This window comes from Pogona vitticeps, chromosome 6 (assembly GCF_051106095.1).
Source record: "Pogona vitticeps strain Pit_001003342236 chromosome 6, PviZW2.1, whole genome shotgun sequence".
Taxonomy (NCBI): domain Eukaryota; kingdom Metazoa; phylum Chordata; class Lepidosauria; order Squamata; family Agamidae; genus Pogona; species Pogona vitticeps.
In genome coordinates, this window is record NC_135788.1 from 82584464 (window position 1) to 82611627 (window position 27164).

At 44.1% G+C, this 27164-nt stretch overlaps 1 protein-coding gene across 2 annotated transcripts in view; it reads right to left on the reverse strand.

Annotated features, from left to right (window-relative positions):
• Window positions 1-4328: 4328 nt before the first annotated feature.
• CSGALNACT1 (chondroitin sulfate N-acetylgalactosaminyltransferase 1) overlaps window positions 4329-27164 on the reverse strand; it is a 39987-nt gene continuing 17151 nt past the window's right edge. For both annotated transcript variants that reach the window (XM_020807172.3, XM_020807174.3), the window contains exons 2-8: window positions 16059-16954; window positions 14680-14896; window positions 12218-12319; window positions 10683-10861; window positions 8764-8858; window positions 7839-7920; window positions 4329-7105 (exon numbers count right to left, since the gene is read on the reverse strand). In XM_020807172.3, the coding sequence (XP_020662831.1) occupies window positions 6822-7105; window positions 7839-7920; window positions 8764-8858; window positions 10683-10861; window positions 12218-12319; window positions 14680-14896; window positions 16059-16689 (1590 nt within the window). In that variant the 5' untranslated portion in view covers window positions 16690-16954 and the 3' untranslated portion in view covers window positions 4329-6821. The remainder of the gene's footprint in view (window positions 7106-7838; window positions 7921-8763; window positions 8859-10682; window positions 10862-12217; window positions 12320-14679; window positions 14897-16058; window positions 16955-27164) is intronic.

Sequence of the window (27164 nt, forward strand, 5' to 3'; positions counted from 1 at the left end):
GCAGAAGATGTCTATACTCTGAGTATGCTTATTTATGGGATGGAGAGAGATGTTTAGAATAGCTGCAGTGTCTTACCAGTGTTCAGCATGCTACCGAATATGAAAACACCATATTCAAAAAATCCCAGAATGGTATAAGAGTGGCAGTTACATTCCCCACCATCCACAGAAACATCACAGAAGCAACTAAGTGGGCTGTATTGATGACACAATAGCAGACAAACTGCTCTCATCATGTCTCTGCCTTGACTGCTCCTGGGGCACAAGAAACCACCATCCAGAAGCTGCTCATCTCCTGATCACCTGTCATGAGTTTGATCCGTATTATAGTGCATAATATTACACTCTACTATAATTCTTACCCTGTAAGTCTCACCCTAGTCTTGTCAGATGACTTCTTGAACTAGACTGGTTTCCTTAGTAACCTGGGTCACTACAATGTTTGTGCTAAGCCCCTGTCACTGGTGTGGCCCATAATATTATCGTTGTCCTTCAAGTCATGACATCGTAACAATACTTTCTGGCCCTCATCGTACAATCAGTGTAGTATTTCTGAACTGGACCAGAAAAGGACAAAGAGGTCTTCTATGTTTTCTTTCTTTCACAAACTGTGCAAAAAAACTGAGAAAAATTACACTTGGGGGTCAAGCTACTCAAAATGCTCCATTGCACATTTAGGGGTGCCACTCCTGAAAGTGACAACATGCTTGTTGGTTGAACTTTTTGCCTCTCTTTTGCAAATTAGCTTGCTAGCTTTCGTGACTCATTATCAGGAGGTAAGCATCAGCTTTGCAAGCCTGGTTGCTCAGACATGAAATGCAGAAGGAGACACATCACCAACTGAATGTGCTTTCAAACTTCTAAGTTGTGAACGGAGTGTAATACAGTATGTAGGTGGATTCATATTCCAGATCTGTCAGCATTTATATTAGTTGGGGCCTTAGAGAACTTGTTGGCTGGGCAAGGCGTAGTTTGTGGAATGCCAAGTATTGGCCTGGAGCCCTTTGGCTGCTATATTAGCCATGCCCAGTTCAGTAAGAAAGAGAATCTGGCCATTGTCATTCGTGTTCTGGTGACTTTGCTCTAGAGTTTGTTCCATCAGCATAAAATTTTGGCTGCACCATGAGGGTTATCATGGCACAAAATTCTGCTGAAGAAGAAGAGATGCGTTACTGTAGTTTTAATTTTATTATTATTGTTGTTTGGAAGCTCCTCCTCCTCATTTCCTCCTCCTTCTGTGTACCTACCCCAAACGTACCACAATGGCAGTTTATATTATTCCAAGTCTTCAAGGATATTGGAATGACGACTGTTAAAAGCTTGATAACAATATGTTATGTAATCTTAAAGGCATTATATGTCAAAAACTCCTGTTTCAATCAGGCATTTTACTATGTTATCAGCATGTACTGAGACACATGTCTGTTTCATAGATTGATGTTTCATTGGTGGAGTGTGCTTCCCAAATTGGAAATGGCTGTCAGAGTGAACAGGTTGCTGCAGCAGGAGAAAATATGTGTGTGTGCATGTACACTGCACCTTGTGTGCTTGCAGTGTATTCTTGAAGTCCTGCTGTGTATGTTGAGTGTCACGTGCTTCTGTGCATGACAGAAGTCTGCCAACATTTACATGTGCTTTCATGTGGCACTTGGCTTCACATATAAACTGGTGCATCGTGTTTCTGTGTGAAGTACTGCTGGTACATGTGTGCCTTTGCATAATGTGCTAGTGCATATATATCTGTGTGGGGAATCCCATAGCACATAACTGGCTTTTCCATGCATTCCCACAAACCTGTGTCATATTTTGCTGTACAGTGGGGTCTTGACTTAAGAACGACTTGAGTTAAGAACATTTTGACTTAAGAACCGCTCTCATAGGAAAATATTGACTTAGGTACTTAGATTTGAGTTAAGAACTGAAAAAAACCCACGTGGGAGGCAGGGAAAGTGCAAAATGTGAACTTTCGGTTAACTGTTGGCCAGTGAAAAGGGTGCCTGTCTGCTTCCTCACTCCTCCCAGCGTTTAGAGAGTGGATTGGGAGACAGTCTTCAGACTGCCTGATCCTGTACTGCCTGGGCTGTATTTTCCCTGCCTTCCCTGAACCTTTCTTGACCTAAGAAAAAAAGAAACAAAATATCCCCCTCTAGTGGTCGAAGGCAGAATAGCAGCTTCCCATTAGTTTCTATGGACGGAAAAGAGCAGATACGGATCAAATGGTTTTCAATGCATTCCTATGGGAAATGCAGATTTGACTTGAGAACTTTTTGACTTGAGAACCGCCTTCCAATACGGATTAAGTTCTCAAGTCAAGACCCCACTGTATGTGTTTGCACGTTCACATCTAACAAGTTGTTGTGCTTGTGTACATGGGAAGAGCTGTGCTTCGGTCTGGGTTATGTTAAGTTCTTGTGTTTTCCTTTGATGTTTTACAATGGGGCAGACAAAATTGTGGGCTGCTGAGAGGTGGCAACTGCTGTTAGCCTTAGTTAGCCAGTGCAGCCTGTGGTGAGGAGGAATGCTGGGAGCTGCAGTCTAACAACCCACAGAAGTTTGCTCACCTCCGGTCTACAGTGTAGAACGAATGTGACTGGACATGACAAGCCACCACTTGTATGTTGCTGCCCGCTTGCATCTGCTTGCATGACATGCCACAGCTTATGTTTGCAGGTGATGTGCCATTATTTGGATGTGAAAGACTAAAATAACGAGACAAAGGATTTTCCAGATGGAGCATTAGGACATTTAGTTTTACGTCCTTTTCTGTCACAGAAATTAACAGGATTTCCTCAGAATTGCATCCTGATTGAGAGGGGGTCACTGCCACTGCCCTAAGCCGGCTGTCTGTCCTCTCCCCACAGCTCCCGGAGAGTCTTGGTGGAGCAGCTGCTCTGGGCTCTCAAGAAGGCTGGGAAGTGGAAATCCCAGAGGTCTCCAGGGAATGGGATGATGTGAAGCACCTGGCAGGATGGGAGGAGGGCTAAAGGAGGGGGGAGAAGGTTCAGGGTCTCCTGTGCCTGTGACAACCAATGAGGAGGAGAAGTCCTGGGATTCAGTAGTAGAGATGCTGGAGCTCCTCTTTTGCATGCCGGCTAAGCTGACCTGGGAGCAAGAGGACAACTCCTGGCAGGAAGCAGTGCTGGGCTTCCGTGTTGCAAGACACTGAGGCCAGAGATGGAAGACATTGCCTGCAACAGCCTCAGAGAAGGCTTCTGCCCCACCAGCTCCATAGTGCCCAAGATGCCCAATGAGTACTGTAATGCCCACCCCACCCCAGCTGAGGGACTGGCAGTGTAAGAGGAGAAAGAGATTCCTTGAGGAGCAGGAAAGCAGTCAATGCTCACTGCTAGACACCTCCACCAGCCTTCATTAAAGGGCTCCAAGCCTGGCCCTGGACTGGTTCTGTCTAGCACTGGGACGCCACTGGCATCAGTGATGGGAACTGATGCCAATACAAGACTGACTGTTTCCAGGGGACTAGTGCAGGAAATTCAGTCCCCTGGTGTGTGGGTGTGTGGTGACAAGGAACTGCTATTGAAAGCTTCTAGCCAAATACAGACAACCTGTTCCAACAATCTGCAGCTGATGGAGTTATTGGTGGGAGACCCCCAAAGCTGCTGGTTTCACTGGGGCAGGGGTGGGAGATTTCGCAGTGTCCTAGCAAAACCCACTCTTGTTCAGGCTAGTTCATAGGTCCTTTCATTGTGCTCAATGCATATTCATACTGAAATTCCCAAGATACGTCATAGGGCTAAACTCTGCCTCCAAGTAGAAAACTTAAGGCAAGGCTTTTGTTAGGATGAAACACATCTGTGAACTTGGAGTGGTGCGATGTGGGGAGAATGGCAGCAAGCAAGGTAGGAAGGGATGTCATTTGAGAAACATGGGGGAAACCTGATAAAACCACTGAACAAATGACAAACGCTCCAGCTGGAAGAGACCCAAGTTATAAATATATGATATCATAGGAAATGTTGGAAGCTTACAAGCCTGTTGCCTTAATTTATACTTTCCAAGGTCTGGGGTGCAGAAGTGAATTTGTAATTGCTTCTGTTCTTCTCTTACATCATATATTTGCTCTTTGTCTCATTATTTCACTTATTTTTATACATTTGCACAGAATGGGTTTCCCCTCCCCCAACTCAGCTAAAGATGTTAGTTCTTTTAACTTATAAAACCTAGGCAGTTTTTTCCCTAATGAAAAGGTCTTGTCAACTTCTAGTGATTATAGATTCTTCTCGAAGGAATATTCTGCTCCTGCTTAATCATCTCTTATAATGATTATGAAGCAAGTCATTCCAATCACTTTTCATGAGACAGATGCCAGATCAGAGGCACACTTCAGATTTAGTTGCAAATTCATTGGAAAAAGTGAGATGCATTCACAACATCTCCAGCTACTAAGTTACATTGTGCTACTTTTCAGGAAGTTTTTACAGTACAATTAAAGTGACACAGACTCCAAAGTGCATTGTTGAGAAAAGAAACAAAAATGATACCCTGATAATACCTCAAAACAAGGGAGTATCATATACTGTGTTTTCTGAATTCACAGACATTCACACAATATGGCTTTTTGTAATTTTGGTTGAGGGATTACAATTAATAGTGTGGGACTCTCTCATTTAGCAGTGTGTTAAATGGTTTCACTTCTTATTTTCTGATCAATTAGCATTCTAGCTGCCAGAAATCCTTATTTCCTGGTATTCTATGACAAAAAAATGAATACCAATTATCTCCCAATCAGTCTATCTGGCTTATGCTTGAATACAACAGTCAAAATCTTGTTGCTTAACGTAGTAAGTTTAATTGAATTAGGCCCACTGAATCAATGGAGGTTTCGTGAATTAGCTCCTCTGTAAGTTCCATTGCTTCAAAAGGGCCGGCTCGAGTTCTATCACACTTTAACACAGAGTAGGGCCATTTGAGTCAATGGAACTTACAGAGGAGTTTTCTCACCAAACCTCCATTGATTCAATGTGCTTACTCTAATGCAATTGACCATGCTAAGAACAGGTTTTGGCCACTATTTGACTTGGACCATGTTGAATTTTCAAACTTTGCCAAAGGTACATAAGAATAAAATAATTCTTTCTTTTCTGTAATTAGTGCCCCTCAGGGTTCTAGTCCAGCAAGATAGCCTTGTTATTAGCTGATTTGTCAGAGAAAACTGTGCAGCTGATATGGATCACATGTATTACAGTGCTGATACATCATCCCCCCCTTGAATTGGATTGATGATCATGACACAGATATGGGTGTGCTTTCTTATCCAGGAGTACTGAACATATGGAACAGGCCACATCTAGAGCTGGCACATGGCTTTTATCAGTTATCTATCTACTTTGAGCAGTTACTCTGCCTTAGTTTCTTCAAAGATCTTTCCTGTGATTTCACTTAGGGCCTGTTCAGATGGGTGAATTTGGAGTGCTCTGGTTCTGTCTTAAAAGGTTTGTATCTTCAGTGTGATCTATCTTGTCTCATACTTGAGCAATACTTCCATTCACATAGAGATATCTATTCCCCTGTGAGAAAAGTCCAGAAAGGCCCTTGGATTGCTGGTTTACTCATAAGGAAGGCTTACAGTTTCTTTGTGAGTAATGAGGCGGCAGCAGCAGAGAGTGGCACTAAGAGTGTGAGGGCAACATTTTGAAGGTTGGGGAGGTGGTAGGGAAGTTACCTTATATTTCCTTAGCTGGGGCTTTGCTTGGGTTGTGCTACCTTGTAGTGGTGAAGCCTGAGTAGATGACCTAAAGGGGTCTCTGTGTGTGGAGGGGTTGGTCATGGAAAACCAGTTTCCAATCCAGCTGGTTTTCCCAGCTGCTTTTATTTACTTTCTACACATTTCCTCCCCCTCAAGCAAACACTAAGCCAAAAATAAGGGAGGAAAGGGAAGGGAAGGAGAGATTCTGTCATCTATTGATGAATTTGGGGGTGGGGGCCAACATAACCCCCTTTCTCAGCTTTTTCCATGACAGTCATTCAGTGGGCTATGCTGACTTTCCTTTTTTGTTATTGTTAAATAAAGTGACATAGCAAAACAGCAATGTATCTACCTAGCATGCTACACATAATACCACCAACGTATCTAAAGAAAATCATTGATAGGAAAATGTTTTTTAAAAAATAAAGTGGTAGAGAAAATGAAAATGAAAGAGAGGTTTCCCATTATCTGTTAAAAGGTCACAAGCCACCTAATATGTCACAGGGCTGTCACCTGAGATAACCTCACCCACAGCTCCATTTAGGGGTGAATTAGCCATCCACACATAATACACAATGGGATAATTAGGAATGCACTGAATCATACCAAAAAAATCAAAAGCCCTAGTGCTGTGCCAAAAAGGAGTGGGACAGCTCTCATAAGAGGCAGAATGGAATACTCTTAAGTCAAAACACACATGGATGCCCTAACTGGATTTGAATCAAACCATACCAAAAGCAATCCAAATAGTGAGCTATATACCTGTCTGGACAGGCTCTCAATGAGAGTAGTTCAGGAACACCCAACTACCCACTTGATAAAAAGTAAAGCTTTGTAAAGTTCCATCGTACGGCAGTCAACACTGAAATACCATCTTGTTTGTATTTCAAGTATCAAACAATTGTAAAAAATGAATGTCCATTATCTATGCCTTAATGACACCAATCAAGCATGATAGCCAGGAGAATCAGAGGAACGTCAATATGAAATTGGAACCTTGCAATTAACGAGATTATAAATCCCCAAGATATGTTTTTAGAATTCCCTGCTAAGTTTGTCTTTGAGGTTCTTGGTTTCCGTTATCAAAGAAGATGTTTTATTTTTTATTTTTTTGGCTTCAAGTCTTCTTATTGCTTGCTTTCTGTTTGCGGCGATGGGCTTCAATCTCATGCCTAAAGACAAGCATCCCCAGCTGGCCATGTGAGGCTTCATTCATCGCTTTGGACTGAATGCACATCTTGTACTGTTCTGGGGTCAGCTCATCTAAGCAATGCTTTTCATGCCAGAGATGGAAAAGGCCTCGTACAGGGGTCCTGATCACAATGAGGTTGCTGTGAAGATATTTGCGGTACAGGTGGACATCCTCCCCTCCCCACCCTTTAATGTCCAGGTCAAATCCTCCTACAGGAAAAAAAAAAAAGAAAGAATAAGGGATGATTATAAGGGAAAGAAAAGCATGCCTGGATCTAATGGTAGACCCTTCCTGCCACCCACGCTGCAATAGTGGAACTTAGAAGGCTGCAAGTTTTGGACTACAACTTTCAGAATCCAAAAACCCCACAAATTCAAGATTTTTAAACCAAACCCACAAATCAGCAGCCCACTGATGAAAAATCAATAGAGGTTTCTGAAACTCAGATAAATCACTGAAACTCAGATAAATAGCCAGACTAGATAAAGGTTCCCAGTTTCATTGCCCTGCCACTTGAATGTGAGAACAGTATAACATGGTTCTGCTTTGGAGGCATCAAGAGTCCAGGGTGAAGGCTCAAGTGTGCTAAAGGAAAAGGAAGAGAAATCTGGCACAATGGGACCTTAGATTAGGCATCCTTCAGTCTTGAGAGACTATGGTAATGTGCTCTGAATGGAGGTCTTGGAACACCATCTAGTGTGGCTGAGAAGGCCAATACGAAAGTGACAATCCTTTCCACACTGAAGACAAATACAATCTGTCCCCTGTCCAGCTCCCTGATTTTGCTGGTTTCAGGACTGCCTCTTCGCCTCAGCCTGCTGGACAAGGGTCTCTTCAAAATGGGAGAGGCCATGAGACACTGCCTGCCTCCAGGATAAGCGCTCATATGTCAAGGTTTCCCATCTACACACACATAATTACCAACAACACACACATAATTACCAATATTGATATAATCAGAGAGGTATTGGCAAGTCATTCCAAACCCAAAGTCTCTCCAAAACCCTGTTTCCTTTCTTATAACCTGCAAGAAACAAAAACATATTTGTTTGTGACTACATGTGCAAAGATAATTTAAACAGGTGTTCTCTGCTTCAGCTCATACTCTGCTTCCTTCTTCCCATTCTTTAATTGTGCTCTAACTCTTACTTTACACATTCTGGTTAGGAAATAATTTATTTTTGGGGGGACTACAACACTTAGAATACCATAGCCAGCATAACCAGTAGAATTCATTAAAAAGCATCTCAAGAAAAAGAAAATTTCCTAAAGTCACAATTTTGAAACTTGAATAAAACACCAGTGTAACCAATACAATGTGTCAGTTATTGTCATTTGAATCAAATTGGCTTTAGCAGCTTGTCCAAATGCTCTAACTGAGTGGGCACTCAGCCAATGGGCAGGGCTTACTACATTGTCTCAGAGCCCAGGCAAATCCATATGGACACCAGCTGCCTTCAAACAAGGTGACCTCTCTTGGTGGCTTTAAAGGCTAAAACAGCAGCTAGTACCAAGTTGGTGTAACATGTTCTGGCAGTCTGGCCCCAATGGGGCTTTCCTCTGCACCAACGGATGCTTCCAGATGATCTTCAAAAACAGTCTTACATAGAGTGTATTATAGTATTCCAATCTGATTGTAACCAGTAAATTCATGACATAACCAATGTATTCACTACTGAGGCCATGTTGTGTAGCTACAGTTACAGCTACCAAATGATTTTTAGATGCTAAACTGCCCTCCTAGTTACGGCTGTTACCTGTGCTACCACAGATAGTACAGTGTCCAGAAGAGACCTTATATTGCAAATATTACTGAACTCTTGGTCTTTCTTCGTTTTAAGAATGTTATAAAAAGCCTTTCACTTACCAGTTGCTGTTCAAGGGGTGGAATGGAGTGGTGATGCCCATAAATTAGGCCTGGGTTATACTGGCTGAAAAGAACAGGATAGAATACTTTTTTGCCTAAGGGGGGGAAAAACACACATAAAGGTATGTATTCTGCTCTAGAGAGAGCTGTAACTAAGGTGAGACGACCAGGGCTTTGACCCTGGGCGCTGAAACGTGGCATTGGAAGGGCATAAACCCTCTCATCCGAACTGTGTCCCCTTGCTCAGATACTCCATTTCAGACTGAAGAAAACACAGGCTGACAGTGCAGAATTAATAGAGCCTACCCACACTCAGACCCACACACTCCTGTCCATTCCTTTGTTCTCACTCCACATGTGCCCCTCTCACCAACAGGGCAGCAAAGTTGGTAGTTACAGCTCTGTTACTTCAGTGTTCCAAACTAGGTATCGGTGATATGAGGAATGATATGACAGAGCCTATGCACTGCTGTCAGTCTTACTTTTAATACCTGAGAGTTGCAACTGATTTTTGGGGGACTACATGCAACTCTTTTTGTCCAGATGTTTACTCAATTAATCCCACATGCGACTCACATAGTGCATGTGAGCTGACCTATATATCTGAATCAATGCTCTGATGAGTAGGGGATGCTCAGTGTCCACTACCATTCTTGTTTTCTAATGTGCTTCAGTTGCTAATGTTCTACCAAATGTTCAAGGTGTGATTGCTTCCCACCACCATAGATGCTTCTTTGCCAAACATGCAACAGTTCAGTTTGGGCCCCAATTCTATTATTTCTTCTTCTAGGATTCAAAGATTCTCATGATTGCATGTTCCTTACAATTAGTCCTAATGTCTTTTTTTTTTACTCAGAACAGAATTCCCTTAAAGATGCATGCCTCAGCTATCTGACTAGTATATTATGTCTCCGTTCATCTTCCAGTGACCAGTCACAAAACAAACCATGGTAAATGCAACATGCAGAGGAAAATTATGTGCTACAGCAAACATATATCTTTACCAACTTGAGGGAGCACCTCTTCTAAAAAACATACTAAATATATTTAGTTTGCCTCCGTTGTCTGTAATATAAAGAGATGGGATTCACATACTTACTTACAGAGATTCCTGGTGCACCTTGTATCAGTGGTTCCCAACCTTGGGTAATCCAGGTGTTCTTGGACTACAACTCATAGAAACCCTACCCAGCTCAGCAGATGGTGAAGGCTTCTGGGAATTACAGTTCAACAACACCTTGGTTAACCAAGGTTAAGAACCACTGTGCTAGATTCCTTCTGCTGCCTCCCCAGAATATCTGAGGCTATGGAGGGCACTGTGCTGCCTTCATGTGTGGCACATTTTGCCTTGTGCATATGTGAGGGCAAGTATGTACAAGTAATGGTTGCTGTGGGTTTTTTGGGCTCTTTGGCCGTGTTCTGAAGGTTGTTCTTCCTAACGTTTCACCAGTCTCTGTGGCCGGCATCTTCAGAGGACCAGAGCACAGAGTGCTGTCCTCTGAAGATGCTGGCCACAGAGAGTGGCGAAACGTTAGGAAGAACAACCTTCAGAACATGGTAAAAGAGCCTGAAAAAGCCACGACAAGCATTAGATCCCGGCCGTGAAAGCCTTCGCGAATACATATGTACAATTAAGTTTCCCTTCTGCATATGTTAGGTACAAGCATGTTTCCTTTGCAGTTTATATGAATTGATTCATTGTGAGCTCTTGTGCAATTAATGGTTGCCAGTGACTTCTAGAGCTGTCATGTTCTGTTTAAAGAGACAACAGTTTGTTCTCAACTCTATTGCTGACAGGGTCCTGTCAGGCTGACATTGCACCGACATTAATGGTTACTTTTTGTCATTCAGACCATAGGATTGCTCTGTCTCATTTGTTATCAGGAAAGACCAAGCTTCATATCTAGGCACAGTTATACCTGGTTGTGTGTTCAATCTACATGTGTTGAGGAATTCTGCGGTGAAGTATATATCCACATCGCAGAAAAATAGAACAACGTTGCTTCCTTTCCAAAATCGTGCCCCCACATCCAGGCCTTTCCCTCTTGAGAATTCTTCATTCAGCTGGATGAATGTGTAATTCCTGAAATTAGCTGATCTGCAAGGAGGAATGAAATGTACATTTTATTTGTCCCTATTGCCTTTAAGAAACAAAGAAAAGTTTATCAGTTGTGTACCAAATATGAGCATTCCTCCATCCCGAGGTAAAATCAAAGTCTCATGGCAGGCTAAAGGCCTGAATATGTAAACCCCACTAATTTCATTAGGCCTTGTTCTCTACATCACAGTTAACTTAAAAATGAAGCCTTAATTCCTCTGCAGCAGTGATGGGCTGATGAGCCTTATTTTCTACTTACATCAGGGACCAAGGCTAGAGATGTGTTCTAAATTTACAAAGCAACACTTTGTGTTTAGGGGCCCTAAACAGTTCAGGTATAACTTATTTGTTTCAATTAAGCCTGAGCATGCAGTCTTCTGTAGCACATTCCCCCTTCCCCATAGGGAATCTGGTGAAAATTGTCTTCTACAACAATGGAGGATCAACTATATAGTCTTCTGTAAGAATGTAAAACTTTACTGGATCAGACCAAGTCTTGTCCTGTCCAATATTCTTTGCTGTTGTCATGGTTTCTTCCAAGAACACTATGAGCTATAATGTTGGTGAATGTGTTATGATGACTTCTAGCCCTCACACAAGTTTTGGTTCATAGAGAGACAGAATGACTTCACTCTCAATGTTTTAAAACTGGGGTTATTGCTGGCTTATGAATACAGATTTATTTTGATGTCTGAACTGAGGGTTATGCCTGATGTCCTTAAATAAGCCAGTATTCTAGTTTCCTCCAACCACTTGCAAGGAGGGAAGAGTGAGCCAGGAACAAACAGCCTGTGCATATAAGCAAGCAGTTCGTTTGCATCATGGTTTACTAACCCAGGATCCCTGGCTTATCAATGCACAAGATGTGTATACACTGATTAATGTGGTCGGTGCCTTGTGTTAGTAAGCAATCCTCCACATGCAATTTAACTTACACACATGCAAATCACTACTGTACCAGGATGCTGGCCTTCATCTTCTTTATGAAAATCACCAGACCCATGTGTATCTCCTTCACAACACATGTGAGAGCATTCCTATTGTCCTAGGAATTTGTCCCAGGACTTGCAGTACTTAGTGCCACAACCTGTTACTGTATCATTGTTTTAACTAAGGAGTGTCTTGGACATGTGCTGATTGCAGGGTTGTTTCTTCTCATCATTAAAAAAACCACAGCCAGTTCATATGACAGTTGTATTACTGGGCAGGCAGGTTTTTCAGCTTTAAACAACCAATAACTTTCAGATAAGCTTCAGTTACACCATCTCTCTCTTTAAAAAAATACTAATAAAAAGATGTGAGAAGACATTTTGAGAAGTACTATCACAGTAACATCACAACATATAGTATACTCACTTAGTTGTATTCTCCAGTATTCTTTTGACCTCACTCATTTGTTCCTTCCCAAAGTAAACTACAGTGAGGTGAACTCTTTTATCTTGTTGTATGCCCATTTCTCTGGAAGAAATGTAAATGTCTTTAGCTTCCTTCCTTTAAAATTTTCACAACTGAAAATATGAACACTTTTGCATAATTATAACTGTAATATTTGCATTAAAATATTTGCACTTGAATATCCACTCTAATGCTATGGCATGTTTCCAAAGGCTCTCCTCTTCCTGATGGATGCATTTACTGTATGCCAGTGGTTCCCAGATGTCCTTGAACTACAACTCCCAGAAATCCTGGCCAGCACAAGAAGTGGTAAGAGCATCTGGAAGTTTTAGCCCAATAACCATTGCACTATGCACTAGCCTGCCATACTTTCAACTCTGAAACAAGGTGTGTTAATAAACCAATAATAACTTGAAAAGGTTATTTCTCAGGACTACATCTCCCAGAATGCCCCAGCCAGGTCTAGTCATAACCATTTCCCTTTTTCTTCATTCATTTGTTCAGTTTTAAATGCGAAGAGGTTCATGAACATTTACTAGACGTTACCACTCAGAAAGATATATTGACTGTGAATTTTGTGTCTTCAGCCATACCAGTATGCTTCTTCAAATTTCCATCAAGCTCAAAGAACATCCCTTCTTGATCAGACAAAGACCCTCCTCATTCTCTAGCATTTTGTTCATACTGCAGCCAGTGGTTGCATGAAAAACGCACACACAAAAAAGACAAGAGCACAACAGTGCTATGTTTGCTTCCCAGACTTGTTTATTCTTTTGGTCTTCATGTAGGGCTTGTCCTATATATCTTCTGCCATATCAAAAACTGCAGTTAATCTGGAAGAAACTATTGTTTAGAATTTATTGAACTCTACAATACTTTTTCTGGAAGAACTTGTTTAAGGCTACAACTATGCAGCGTGAAAAATGCAAAGTAATCCACTGTGAGTTTGCACCCAGGAAATTGGGTTTTCCTAAGTGAATTTGCATTTGAGGATCACATAGGAGTCAGCAGAGATAGAGCAGGAAATTGCCAATCTGCACTTGTTAGCACATTGTTAAGGTGGCTCTTCTGCAGCCAGCCGGATTTGTACAGCTACAGAAGAGTTACCTTAAAAAGTTGTAAACAAAGGCAGGCTGCCAATTTCCTTCTCTGCTGATTTCCTTCCCCATCTCCTCATCATCATCCCTCCCTCCCTCCTAGCTGCTTTAGTGCAACAGTGCTGGAATCAAGCCTTTTAATAAAAAGCTATTTGGATACAAGGAGTGCTCTCAGTTAACTGATTCTCCCACAACTGTCTCCTCTCTCCTCAGCTGCAAGGAGGAAGCTGAGAGTCTGCTTCTGGTCACCCAATGTTTCAGCTTAAGTGAATGTTCAGGTGAAAAAAGCAGAAGCCCCAGCAATGGAGGAAACAAGTACAGACTAGGGGACAAAAATCTGGGCTCATTTGTACTGACGTGTACTGTACATTGAGAAGTCAACAAAAATAATGCAAATCTAATCATCCCAATCTCAGAGTGTTTCCCACATTTTTTGGCAAAGTAGTCGCCCCCGTGTTGTGGACACAGAGGTAACACCAGAAAAAAAATGTGTGGGGGATGGCAGAGAACAAGGAAGCAAAGGGCATTTCTGGAGATGCAAGGTTTGCCTCACAGATCAGACTTACTAGGAAAAAAATGTGGCATAGTTTTACTTAACAGCTTTGTTCTAAACAGATTTTCTCTGATATTAATCCTATTGATCTAGACGGAGATGCAAAATCCTTTTTATTTTGATGGTTGCTGACCTTCTTCCTGGGGCTCACACTCCGTATGGACTTAACTACAGCACCTGCCATGTGGAGAAACACCACACCAGAGGAAGCTCACTGCCTGCCAGCTGGGAACAAATGGAGATGGATGCCCATGTTTTAAAGCTAACCCCCCCCCAAAAAAAACCCCACCCCTGACTTTCTCTTCCTTTAGTGCTGCTTGCTTTGAGATTTGTCTTCCTATCTGGAGATCCAGTTCCTTGAGACTCTAGCCAGCACCCAGAGACCAGGCAACTCTAGACTGGGAGCAAGTCAGACTTCTAACCCACATGGCTCTATATTATCTTTTCATTGTTACTTGCTATCAAGTCACTTCTGATTTACGGTGACCCTGACCGGGTTTTTGAGACATATCAAATATTTGCAGAGTGGTTTTCTATTGACACCCCACCATATATTTCTATGTCTGATTGGGGAAGACACTGTACATCTCGAGAGTCCTAGTCCAATAATAGCCACTGCGTCAAAATGGCTCCCACATTATATACAGTGTCCAAAAACCCTCAATGCAGAAGTGATTCATTTTGAATATCTGATATTCTTTTGGTGTTAAATGTTATTTTTCCCCCTCTTCTGTTTAAAGGCTGCTTTCTTCTGCTTCTGCATCCATACCCACCTGAAATTCTGCATAAACTGCTGGAATTTGTTGGCTCTCTTTGCCAGGGGCACTACGATATTAATAAGAGTGTGGGCCATATTGAGGCTTTCACTTTTAATCTTCATGATGGGGCCAAATGGTCTGAACAGAACAATCCGCTTGAATTCATATGCTTTGTCTCCCTTGAACGTCAGTTCATACAAGGTGCCTTTATCTCTTTCTGTTCGATGGATGCCTGTCAGGAAAGTGGAGGGAAACCAACAATTAGAAAGTAACTTCTGAAAAGGGTTACAATTTTAGTCAGATTTCTCCCAAATGGGTAGCAAATCTAGCAGTGTTTCAGGCTTGGGGTACCCTTATTTCAGGGTAAGTAGTGCGGCACTCTGTGGGGCTTACTTTTAAGCAGGCATAAACTGTATGGAATTGTCCTGCATGTAGCATTTCCACTCAGAAGATTCACAGGAAAGGGAGCAACTAGGAGGAAGCAAATAGCCTTATCTCATCTTTCTGATTTTCTATAAGCATTTATTTACTGCTTCTCAGTCCATGAGAAGCCATGCAAACAATGCACAACCATAAAAAGATAAAAGCAGTCCTTATAATCAGATTTAAAACAATTTAAAAGCCAGTGTTAAAAGTCAACATTCTTTAAAAATCAAATCAATGAATAGTTATATTGCTCATTACTTTGGGATTGCTGAATTATCATTATCTTTATTCCCCAGGAAAAACTCACCTCACAAAATACAGGGAAATATTCTTGGTTCCCTCTAGTAGTGAATTCTGATAGTTGCCAATTCCAGCGGTGACTTCCCAATTTTAAAGATGCCCCACCCCCCATCCCAAGACTCCCAAAGGCTTCCCCAGGGCAAACGGGATCCCTAGGGAGCCTCGGAATCTGAAAGGTGGCAGGGAGGAGAGGAAGTTTTAAATTAAAATAAAATAAATATTAACAGCCCTGGGTGATGATATGATCAACATTTATACTCATCAGAGTTGTATGACAGGGTTTCATCCATTATGTATTTAAATCCTAAAGTTGGATGAAACACACACATTAATCAGAAAGACTGGCTGCAACGTCCTACATAAAAGCAAATCTAGATTTGTTTCCAGATAATGGCTAGGATCCAACTGAGTCCTTGAACTGATATACAAAAACTGTAAATAGATCTAGAACAGAGTGATTTCTCACACCATGTAGATCCTGTATGCATGTTATCCTTCTTTCCCCCTCCCTTGGCCCTTTGTTGTTGTTGTTCTTCAACGATAAGCCTGGAGGTTTAATAATGGAGTTATGACAATGGAAAATAATTCCTTCACCTGACCTGACCATGAACTATTCCAGCTGTCATCCACCTCCCTCCAAATACAGATTGACTTTCAACAATACACACCTTCTATGAAGTCAGAGGTGGAGTATATCCGACGATTTGAGCCACTGTTGCTCACTGGACTGTTTAAAGTCTCCACACCCAATTCAATGGCTTCTGTCAACTCATCCCGCTTATCCTTCCGCACCGGCTTCTCTTCTGGGTGACGCGTCAATCCCATCTCCAACTGGTACACTTTCTGCAGGGTAAAACTCTCAAAGGGCACAGCAGCGTACTCTGTTGGCAGCTTCATACCAGTATGGATCTCAGCTTTCTCCATTTGGGAATGTAGGAACTGCAAGAGAGCTTTCTGAGGCTTCTCAAGATTCCCTTGATCTGTGCCTACTACCAGGGAGTCAGTACTGTGGCCCTGTATGTTCTTCAGCTGCTCACTTCTCTCTTGGAGCTCATCCTTCAGCTCAGCAATCTGCCTCTTCAGACTGTTGATGTAGTCCCAGTGGTGCTCTTCCCTCTCCTGTAGGATTGCCTGATACTCTTCTTTTCCTGTAGGGCTATTGACTCTGGGGAAGGCAAGCTGCCGACTGTCACCTCTTGGAGTGCAGGCCAGCATGTAGAGCACTGATACTGTGCAACAGAGGGCCACCAGGAAAATGACCATCCGAGGGAGCCATGCCACTAGCCCTCGCCGAACCATGGTCTGCTAAGCAGTTGGTAGTACCCACATTCCTGGGCTGGTTTACAGTTGCCAGAAATCTTTCTCACAAACACGCAGTTTGTAAGCTATACACCTTATTTGGTTGACGAGTTTCCCCTTAGCAGACATGTAAGCTGCAGAAACTGAGTAACATGGCATGTCTACTTGGCAAGACCAAAATGTAAGTTGGAAAGCCACTGTTGTTAACCAAATGGCATCTGTGACACTATTTCAGTTCTCTTGGCTGTCAGCCATTGAGAATGATCTGAAAGATAAAGCAAAAGTGTATTGGAGCCACATTCTGTATAAACAAATTTATTTTCAAAAGAAATCATTAATGCTCATGTCCAACTCATAACAAGATGCGTATCTGAGACTGTGGTCAAATCAAGGTAGGCTATGTAGAGCTATGTCATAAAGCTTTAGAATGACTTGAAATTTCTGCATTTGACTGGTCAGTAATGCATTTCTTATAGGAAACATTGCCTAAATACAGAGGAAAAGGTCTCTGTAAAAAGCAATATCCTTCAAATGCTATCAGGAACCAGTTGGAGGACACAAACAGAAACAGCTACAGCCTTCGCCCTATGCTACTCCACAGCCGAACATGCCAGACCGGTTTGGTACAGTTCAGTCCATGGAAAACAGGTAGATATAGCATTGAAAGCTGAATAATCTTTATGGATGCCTGAAGCCAGTCCCTATTGATAAAATCATTTACTTAGCAGGGATTGCATCCAGTGACGTACAGAGAGAGGTAGCAACTAATAGTGAAAGTCTCAAAGCATCAACATCAAAAATGTATCCACTCCCTGGCTACCATCCTGTAAAAACAAGGGAAAGTTGTTTCAAAACATCTGTAGATCTTGAAGGGACGGCAGAGAATGCCAGGAGGGTAATGCAGAAAGACAGAAAAGCCCCCACCTCCTAAAATGGATGGAACTCCAGGAAAGTCTAGCCCCTGGTCATACGGAGAATTGGCTTACCTGGAAGCCACTTAATAGGCTACCAAACAGAGTTGGCAGAACCAAAGGGAACCCAAGAAAAAAATCGGGTGTTTTTTTTTAAACCAATACAGTCCTTTGTGAGTACAGAAAAGAACAGAGAACTTCACGTCTATGTCAGGGTACTCTATGCCCATCAATACGTACTTAGAAAATTTGTTTCTAACTGCCCCAAATGCTCTTGAGGTTGCCTGCTATTGGGCCAAAATTATCTGATATAGTTTTTGATTGTACTGTGGTGCTTCTGACATGAACAAAGAAAGAAATAACAGGAAGGCATACCCACTTGCTATTCTTACGGCCTTCCAAAAATGCCAGCAATTTTCTACATTTTGCTGGTTCACATTATTAAATACAGATTAGAAGGAGACAGTCCCTCACCTCCCCCCAGCCACAAAGAGCACCTGCTAGAAGCAGAGACATGACAGCCTTTAATCGCTAAAGAGCAATCAGTAAAAATTAAAAACCCCTAAAAGACTCTTGACTCTGGAGTGGTGCTTTTGTTGATTGAGATTATGCTTTTCTTGACAAAAATATGATGATTTGGGGTACACATGCTTGAAAAGGGAGCAAAGAAGCCTAAGAGAGAGAGAGAAAGACAACAAAAGAATGCTTTGGGTTCATTATTAGTATATAAAAAATAACCACTGTATTCGCATTATCTCTACACCTTCCCTTATTCCCATTTTTTGGACATTGTTATTTTGAAGGTATGCTGAGTTTAAATTTCTAAATATTTTACTTCCTGCTGTAACAACAGTGTTAGAACATGTCTTTTAAAACACAATCTTTGGGTTCATGTAGCTGGCCCATCCAGGGGCCAGGAGAATAGGCAGTACAAGGGGGGAAAGTACAACTGTTCAAGAGTATAAAAGGGGGATTTCTTGTTTGTAAGCACGGCAGTTTTGAAAGAGACTGTCCACCCGTGGCTTTGCTCAGCTGATTAAAGAAACATTTTCCAGATCTCCCGACTCAATCTCTTATTGACTCTTAGGGATTGGTTCGTAAAAGGCAGGTTTGAGGAACAGGCCTCTACATTTTTTGGCACCCAGCGTGGGGCACGAAGGCATAAAAGCCCGCCAGAAAAGGTGTGCCGCCTTACGGCCACATCGCCTTCTACCCAGCTGCAGTGAAAACTGGTCGGCCATGAAGCAGAATCCCCAGCGTGCACCGGCGACATTTCCGGAGGGGAGCTGTTTTCCCACAGAGTGGAGAACATTGCGCAGCCGCCATGAATGCAACCATGGAGATCTGTTAGGGAACCAAGATGACTGATCATTCTGAAACTAAACCAACTTGGTGAGCAGTCGGCACACGAGAGGGAATGGGGAGAGTATAAGAAAGTCTCAGAAAGAAAGAGAAGTCCACACGGGCGATTGCGTGTTTCTGAGGATCGAGTACTGTATGTGTTTCTGTCACCCCATGAGGGGCATGGCCAGAAAACACCCATGCGATTGAGTGAGCATTTGCGAGACATTACTGAATCTGCTTCTGGTCTAGTCCCAACAAAGGCAGGGGAGTGACAGGCTGAGTTTTTAACCCAGTTGAAATATGGCTTCCGACATTATACAGACATGAACCCTGGTAAAGAGGGCAATGGTCCCACAATCAACCTTGCCTTTGTCAGTCAGAGCAGTCCTGATATCAGGAAACTGACAACTCCCACAGCCCAGCCAAGGGATGTTCTTCTTCAGACTGCTACCCAGACTTACTATCAACAGGAAGAGGCAAAGGATTGTAAAGAAGAACAGAAGATGAAGAAACAAGCTGCCTTTTGGGCTGCTGCTCTACGCCCTCTCCCTCCGACGTTGCTTCAACCTCTGTATCAACCTCAGCACCAACCTCTGTGAGGCCCTAACCTCGGTACAAATCAGTGCACTTATTGTCGCCAAGAAGGACATTGGAAAAACTCCTGTCCTCAGTGATCTTCCCAGCCTTCCAGACAACAACCAAATTGCCTAAATCCATTCTCAACCCCTTATGTTCAGGGATCCTGATATCCATGCCCTGTCCAGCCTCACGCCCCATCAGTTAACCCACAGATTAGGTGTACCCAGTCACCAGAAGATTGGGCCAGCGGGGCATGGCTGGCTCATCCCAAATGACCCAAATGGAAGAATGAAGATGTCCTAGAGGTGGGCCCCTGTATAAAACTCCAGAGCCACTAGTGGAAATGCAAGTAGGGGGCCAGAAAACATCCTTTTTTGTAGACACGAGGGCAACTTACAGTGTTCTCAGCGAGCCCCTCCAGATGTACCATTGCTTTGCTTTTTTTCAACACCCATTGTTGGAATTTCCAGTCACCATACAACAGCTCCTGCTATAACTCCAGTTCCTATTGCTGGTGCAACCGGACATTAATTCCTTGTCCTCTCCACCTGTCCTCTGAACTAACTTGGCCATGATTTGATTTGTAAACTCTGTGCCACTCTTCACTATACTCCAGATGAAATTCAACTTTCTATTCCAACTGATATGGACTACATCTGTTTCCAAACAGACATTGCCCAGACCACCATGCTAGATTGGTCATAGGTCAACCCCGCTGTATGGTACTCCAGTGCCCTGGGGAAAGCCTGGTTTGCCACTCCACATATGGCTCCATTGCTCCAAACTGCATAACCCATCAGTGTACCTCAGTATCCTATTAAGACAACAGCAAGAAAAGGACTCCAACCTCCTATTTCATCTTTCCTTGTTTCTGGACTCTTGGTGCCTACTATGTCCCCCGATCAACCCCAATTTTTCCAGTCCCCAAACCCGACAGCTCCTGGCAATTTGTTCAAGATTTCTGGGAAGTTAATAACCGAGTCTCTCACATCCACCCACTGGTTGCCAACCCTTATACAGTTTTGACATTGTTCACCAGCCAACAGACTTTCTACACAGTTATTGACATCAAGGATGCTTTCTTTTGTATCCCACTTGCACCTGAATCTCAGGGCGTTTTAGTCTTTGAGTGGACCTTCCATGATACTTTACATTCCACCCAACTCATGTGGACCCATCATTCTACCCAACTCACGTGGACACATCACCATTATTGTAGAGCCAGTTGATACAGTTAATGACACCCACCAGACTCTTACAGCCCCTTTTGACACTGAAAACACTGGCAATGTAAACTTATGGAATAACACACTGTGGGCCAATTTGGTCTATGGGTTACAGGAAGATATTCACAACTTTGCCAGTCAGAATCTTTACGGCTTGCCCCGAGGCCTCTTTTGGGTGTCTGGCCACTGGGCAGGACGGGTTTTACCCCCAGTGTGGAATGGGACTTGTTCAGTTGGCACACTCGGCCCAGGGGGCTTACAATTTCACACTAAGGACCAAAAACCTAGCACATGGGATCCCCACTTTAGGTGGCACAGAGTTCAGAAGACAGTTTATGATGACATCCTTGGATATGATCCTGATAACACATACTTTTCGGTATGTTATATTTCAGTATATTATATTTCCACCCATAGGGGTTGCTTTCAATATTTGCCAACTACAACACTTGTTCCCTTGGAGAGAAGGGGCTTTAGAAATGTTTCAGTTTATATATGTTTTAAATGTTTTTAAATTGTTATTAATTGCCATCAATTAAGAAGAGACCCACAGCGGATCTAATGGAACAGGAAGGTGGGAGGGCGTTGGAGGGGGCAGCCATTGAGGTGGTGCTGGGTAGGGGAAGGAATGGCGGTGGGGGTAGAACATGCCCGCATAGGAGAAGAGAGGTTAGATATCTTACCTCTATCCCCTCTTCTAGTCCTACCTCCAACCAGATGGTATCACGCGACCATATCAGCAAACCCTCGGGCCACACGGTGCTGTTGATGAACGCCAGGTCAGTACAAAATAAAACTGCCCTCATCCATGATGTAATTCTGGATGAGGGGGCTGACCTGGCGTGCATTACTGAGACCTGGGTGGGAGAGGAGGGTGGTGTTCCCCTCTCCCAGCTGTGTCCGCCTGGGTACTCAGTCCAGCACCAAGGTCGCTCGGAGGGTCGGGGAGGGGGAGTTGCTATAGTCTATAGGAGTTCTATCTCCTTGACCAGGCTTCCTGTCCCTTTGAGAGGAGGTCTCGAGGGCCTGTATTGTGTGCTGTGCTCGCGAGACAGGTTAGGGATTCTGTTGGTGTACCGCCCACCCTGCTGCGTACCAACAGTCTCCCTGCCTGAGCTGACGGAGGTAGTCTCGGACCTGGTGTTGAGGACTCCCAGGCTGTTGGTGCTGGGGGACCTCAACATTCATGCCGAGGCTCCCTTGACTGGGGCGGCTCAGAACTTCATGGCCACCATGACAACCATGGGGCTGTCTCAATGTGTCATCAGCCCAATGCATGAGAAGGGCCATACCTTGGACCTGGTTTTCTCAACGGGACTGGAAGATGGTGGTTTGGATGTGGAGGGGTTGGTTGTGACCCCATTGTCATGGTCAGACCACTTCCTGGTCAAGTTTAGTCTATTAGCTTCTTCTTCCCTCCGCAAGGGTGGGGGATCTATTAAGATGATCCGCCCTCGGAGACTAATGGATCCAGATGGATTCCTGAATGCTCTGGGGGATTATACGTCTGATATGGTCGGCGCTCCTGTCGAAGCTCAGGTCACCCTGTGGAATAAGGAGATGACCCGGGCTGTTGACACGATTGCGCCTAAGCGCCCTCTCCCTGCTCGCCGAGCCCAGACAGCCCCTTGGTATACTTCTGAACTGCGGGCGATGAAGCGAGAGGGGAGACGGCTGGAGCGCAGGTGGAGGAAATCCCGCTGGGAGTCCGACCGAACACGACTTAGAGCCCATTATCGGGCCTATTTCGTGGCAATACGGCTGGCGAAATGGCAATATTTCTCCAGCCGTATTGCTTCCTCAGAATGTCGCCCAGCCGAGCTGTTTCGGGTGGTCCAGGATCTTCTTCAACCAGGAAATCCGGTGGAGGTCCTGGACTGCTCATCAGCTCGCTGTGATGAGTTTGCCATCCATTTTGAGGAAAAAATCGCTCAAATTCGCAGTGGGTTGGACTCCACAGTTACTGCAGAATCAGAGGATGTGTCCAGCGCACCGTGCTTTGGTCAGGTATTAATGGATGAGTTTCAATTGTTGAGACCTCAGGATGTGGACAGGGTGCTTGGATCTGTCCATTCTACCACAACTCCGCTCGACCCTTGCCCATCCTGGCTAATTAGAAGATCAGCCAGGGGGGTTCGCACCTGGGTCCAGGAGGCCGTGAACGCCTCTTTGAGAGAGGGAGTGGTCCCTACCACCTTGAAAGAGGCGGTAATTCGACCACTCCTTAAAAAGCCAAACCTGGACCCAAGGCTGGTGGCTAACTACCGACCAGTAGCGAACCTCCCTTATTTGGGCAAAGTGTTGGAGCGGGTTGTGGCTGGGCAACTCCAGGTGCTGCTGGATGAAACAGATTTTCTGGATCCATTTCAATCGGGTTTCAGGCCGGGTTTTGGTACAGAGACTGCCTTGGTCGCCCTGTATGATGACCTTTGCCGGGAGAGAGACAGGGGGAGTGTGACCCTGTTGATACTCCTGGACCTCTCAGCGGCTTTCGACACCATCGACCATGGTGTCCTTCTGGATAGGCTGGCTGGGTTGGGAGTTGGGGGCACTGTTTTACGGTGGTTCCGCCCCTTCCTGGCTGACTGTGTCCAGAGGGTGGTGCTGGGGGACAGTTGCTCTGCCCCATGGCATTCATGTCATGGGGTTCCTCAGGGCTCGATACTGTCCCCCATGCTGTTTAACATCTACATGAAACCGCTGGGAGAGGTCATCAGGAGGTTTGGGCTGAGGAGTCAGCAATATGCTGACGACACTCAGCTCTACCTCTCGTTTTCCACCAATCCAGGTGAGGAAGTTTCTGTGCTGAACTCGTGTCTGGACCTGATAATGGACTGGATGAGGGTCAATAAATTGAAACTCAATCCAGACAAGATGGAAGTGCTGTTAGTGGGTGCTTCGCCAGACAGGCTGGAGGGCCATCTCCCTGCCCTGAATGGGGTTACACTCCCCCTAAGGGACAGGGTCCGCAGCTTGGGGGTGCTCCTGGACCCCAGTCTAACACTGGAAGCCCAGGTGGACTCGGTGGCCAGGGGCGCCTTCCTCCAGCTGCGGAAACTGTACCAGCTACGGCCCTACCTGGACGAGCGGAGTCTCATGACAGTTACACATGCACTGGTAACATCCCGTATAGATTACTGCAATGCGCTTTACGTGGGGCTGCCTTTGAAGACGGTCCGGCGACTGCAACTGGTTCAGAATCGAGCGGCGCGGCTGGTGAGTGGTGTGGCCGCCAGGGAACATATCAAGCCGATTCTGTATAAGTTACATTGGCTACCAGTTGCTGCCTGGGCCCAATTCAAAGTGCTTGTTTTTACATATAAAGCCCTCAACGGCTTGGGCCCTGGATACCTGAAGGACCGCCTCCTTCCATATGAGCCTACCCGGCAGTTAAGATCTAGCCAGGGGGCCCTTTTGAAAGAGCCGTCCCTCAAGGAGGTAAGAGGGACGGCTTGCAGACAAAGGGCCTTTTCGGCAGCTGCCCCCAAACTATGGAATGCCCTCCCGACTGACATTCGTCTGGCGCCGACACTGATGACATTTCGGCGCCAGGTCAAAACCTTCCTGTTCCAGAAGGCTTTTAACTGAAATAATATTAGCTATGGGTCTGATGGCAATTTTATATATATTTTAATTGTATTTTAATTGTACATATCTTTATTGTATTTTAAATGCTGTAAGCCGCCCAGAGACCTTTGGGTAGTGTGGGCGGCATATAAATTAAATAAATAAATAAATAAATAAATAAATAAATAAATAAATAAATAAATAAATAAATAAATAAATAAATAGAATCTGACTGCTTTTCATGGCCTGTGGCCTGTGACTGATCTCTGCTAAGAGAACAGGTGTCCATCAGATCTTGACATCAAAAAAAAGGAACACTGTATTGTGGTGAATCCCTGTTTCCCATGTCAAATTGGATTTTGAGAGATTTATTCTGATTATGCTTGTTTTTTGCAGTGATGCTCAGATCTTAGAGAAGTTACTGGGAGGGAGGGCATTACAATTCCCAGAACCTGGCATAGTTATTCTGGATATACTCACTGGATGATTCCAGGAATCATAATCCCCAAAAGTAAATTTTCTAAGTTCTTGCAGGGATCTTTTAAAAATATTCTTCACTCCATTGTTCTATGAGGAATTGGACAATTCCTTAGGGTGTGATCACTTGGGGAAATTGATCATATTTTGGATGCTTGTGGCGTGACCCAGTCTGATCTATTTCCTGGCAATCATACGATGGATGGGGAACTATGTTCCAGCCTGATGTCAATCCATGCCCAAGCTGGATCTTTTTGGTCCAGCTTTAAGCTACTACTTTTGGGTGCTGGGCTGGAAGAATTCCCAGACACACAGCATGGTCACTTTGCTCCCTGCAAAGCCACCCTTTCCCATGTCATTGGACATGTGCCTTTCCTGCCATCTGGTCCTAGACTGAAACTGTTTAGATCAGTGGTTTCCAACCTTGGGCCTCCAGATTTTCTTGGTCTACAACTCCCAGAAGCCTTCACCACCACCTCTGCTGGCCAGGATTTCTGGGAGTTGAAGTCCAAGAACATCTGGAGGCCCAAGGTTGGGGACCACCGGTTTAGATGATCTATATTATAGTGAAGTCTTATTGTTGCTCTTCCTGCTGGAGAGAAGGACACTGTGGCAGAAATCAAGCCTTTCATAGAAGGTCTCATGATCAAATGAACAGATGATAGGAAAGGCCTCTGTCTCTGCCTGGGCTCTGAATAGCCCCTGCCACCCAGTGGGCATGACAGGACTAGCTAGATCAAGGCTCTTACTCAGTAACTGATACTGTAGTTTTATAAGATAAATATTTCAGTTTTTCCAAAATACAAAGAACAGTTATAAAGGACAGGATCCTGTTTGGTTATATATGGCGGCATAAATGCAACAATGTAAATCACCACTGCAAATTGTCACTAATTGAGAAGTTGTCGCTTATATTTCTCATCGTGTATCAAATCTTGGAATTGCCTCAGCTTTGTTTTTGCCTCTGGAGATAATTCAGGCTTGATTTCATCTAGGACCCACTTGTTCATATTCTGGCAGTCCAGGATATCCACAAAACTCTCCTCCAGCACCACATTTCAAACTAATCATTTTTCCCTGTGAGCTTTCTATACTGTCCAGTTGCCACATCCATACATAGTGATTGGAAATAGAGGAATGTCAGCGATCTTGGTCTTGGTCTCCAATGACACATTCTTACATCTGATCATGTTTTTTAATTCCTTCATTGCTGCCCTTCCTATTCTGAGTCATTTCTTGGCAGCAGGACTCATGATTGAACCAAGGTATACAAAATCTTCAAACTTTCTGTTTCTTCACTATCAACACCTGCATGAATCAGGAGGCGAGGCTGAGGAGCCTGACGCCAAGGGAGGCCCGGAAGGAAAAGACACGAAGCCGGGCCTTCTCAGCGGTGGCTCCTCGCCTCTGGAACAACCTACCTCCGGAAATTCATGAGGCCCCAACGCTGGGTACTTTCAAATGCCAACTGAAAAAATGGATGTCGGAGGAGGAGCCTCGTCTTGGTGAAGCTAGCAGCTCTCGGGAATAGCTCCCGGGGAAAGCTAGAACCACTTCGGTCTGGGACCCTTCCAGAAATGGGGGGGGGCAAGGAAGAGTCAGGAGAGACCCTTCTGCAGCAGCTGGTGAGCCACAGAAGTTAGAAGATTGGGCAGCAACTCAATTTGTCTTTCTTCTGGAAATTCACATCAGCACAGACGAAGATGGGCGCCATTTTTGGCAACTAGCCAAAGACAGCTCCGTTCGCCGAGAATAAGAAAACAGAAGCACGGCGAAAGTATACATCAAAGTAAGTGGAAGCCCTTGTTCTATGAAAAACCTCATTAAATGAAGAACAAGTGATTGTGTGCAAATTTATGACCAAATGAGATAAGGAGCGGCATTCCTAGCATTCCAGCTTTACCCAAGCTGAAGGTCGAGTTATTTCTAAAGGAACAGCCAGGCAGAAATAGCTCGTGTCTCCATTAAAGGAGGAAAAATAACTCTTGAAGAATCAACTGACGGGCCTTGAAAAAATAAATTCTGTTGCAAGCTGTTCACTTTGGACCCCTTTTCCTCTGTGGTTATATATTTTTAGACTGTGTGGGACTCTGCTTTCCATGGATAATATATCGCCGGGACTCTGATTGCTGGATCTCCCTGTTCGGGGGAGGAGAAGGAAGTCTTTGGAAGTAAAAGGAAGAAACGGACTGTGAGCTGTGAACTGGGGGCTATGTGGTTTGAACTGAACTGGGATCTTGTCAAATGACATTCTAATAATAGAGTCTTGCCGGGTGAAGGTTAAAACAAACTTGGAGAAGAGGAAAAGAAGAAGCAACCGGTCTGAAGATATTAGCAACGTGTAAAAGGACTAGACTACAAAGACACTTGA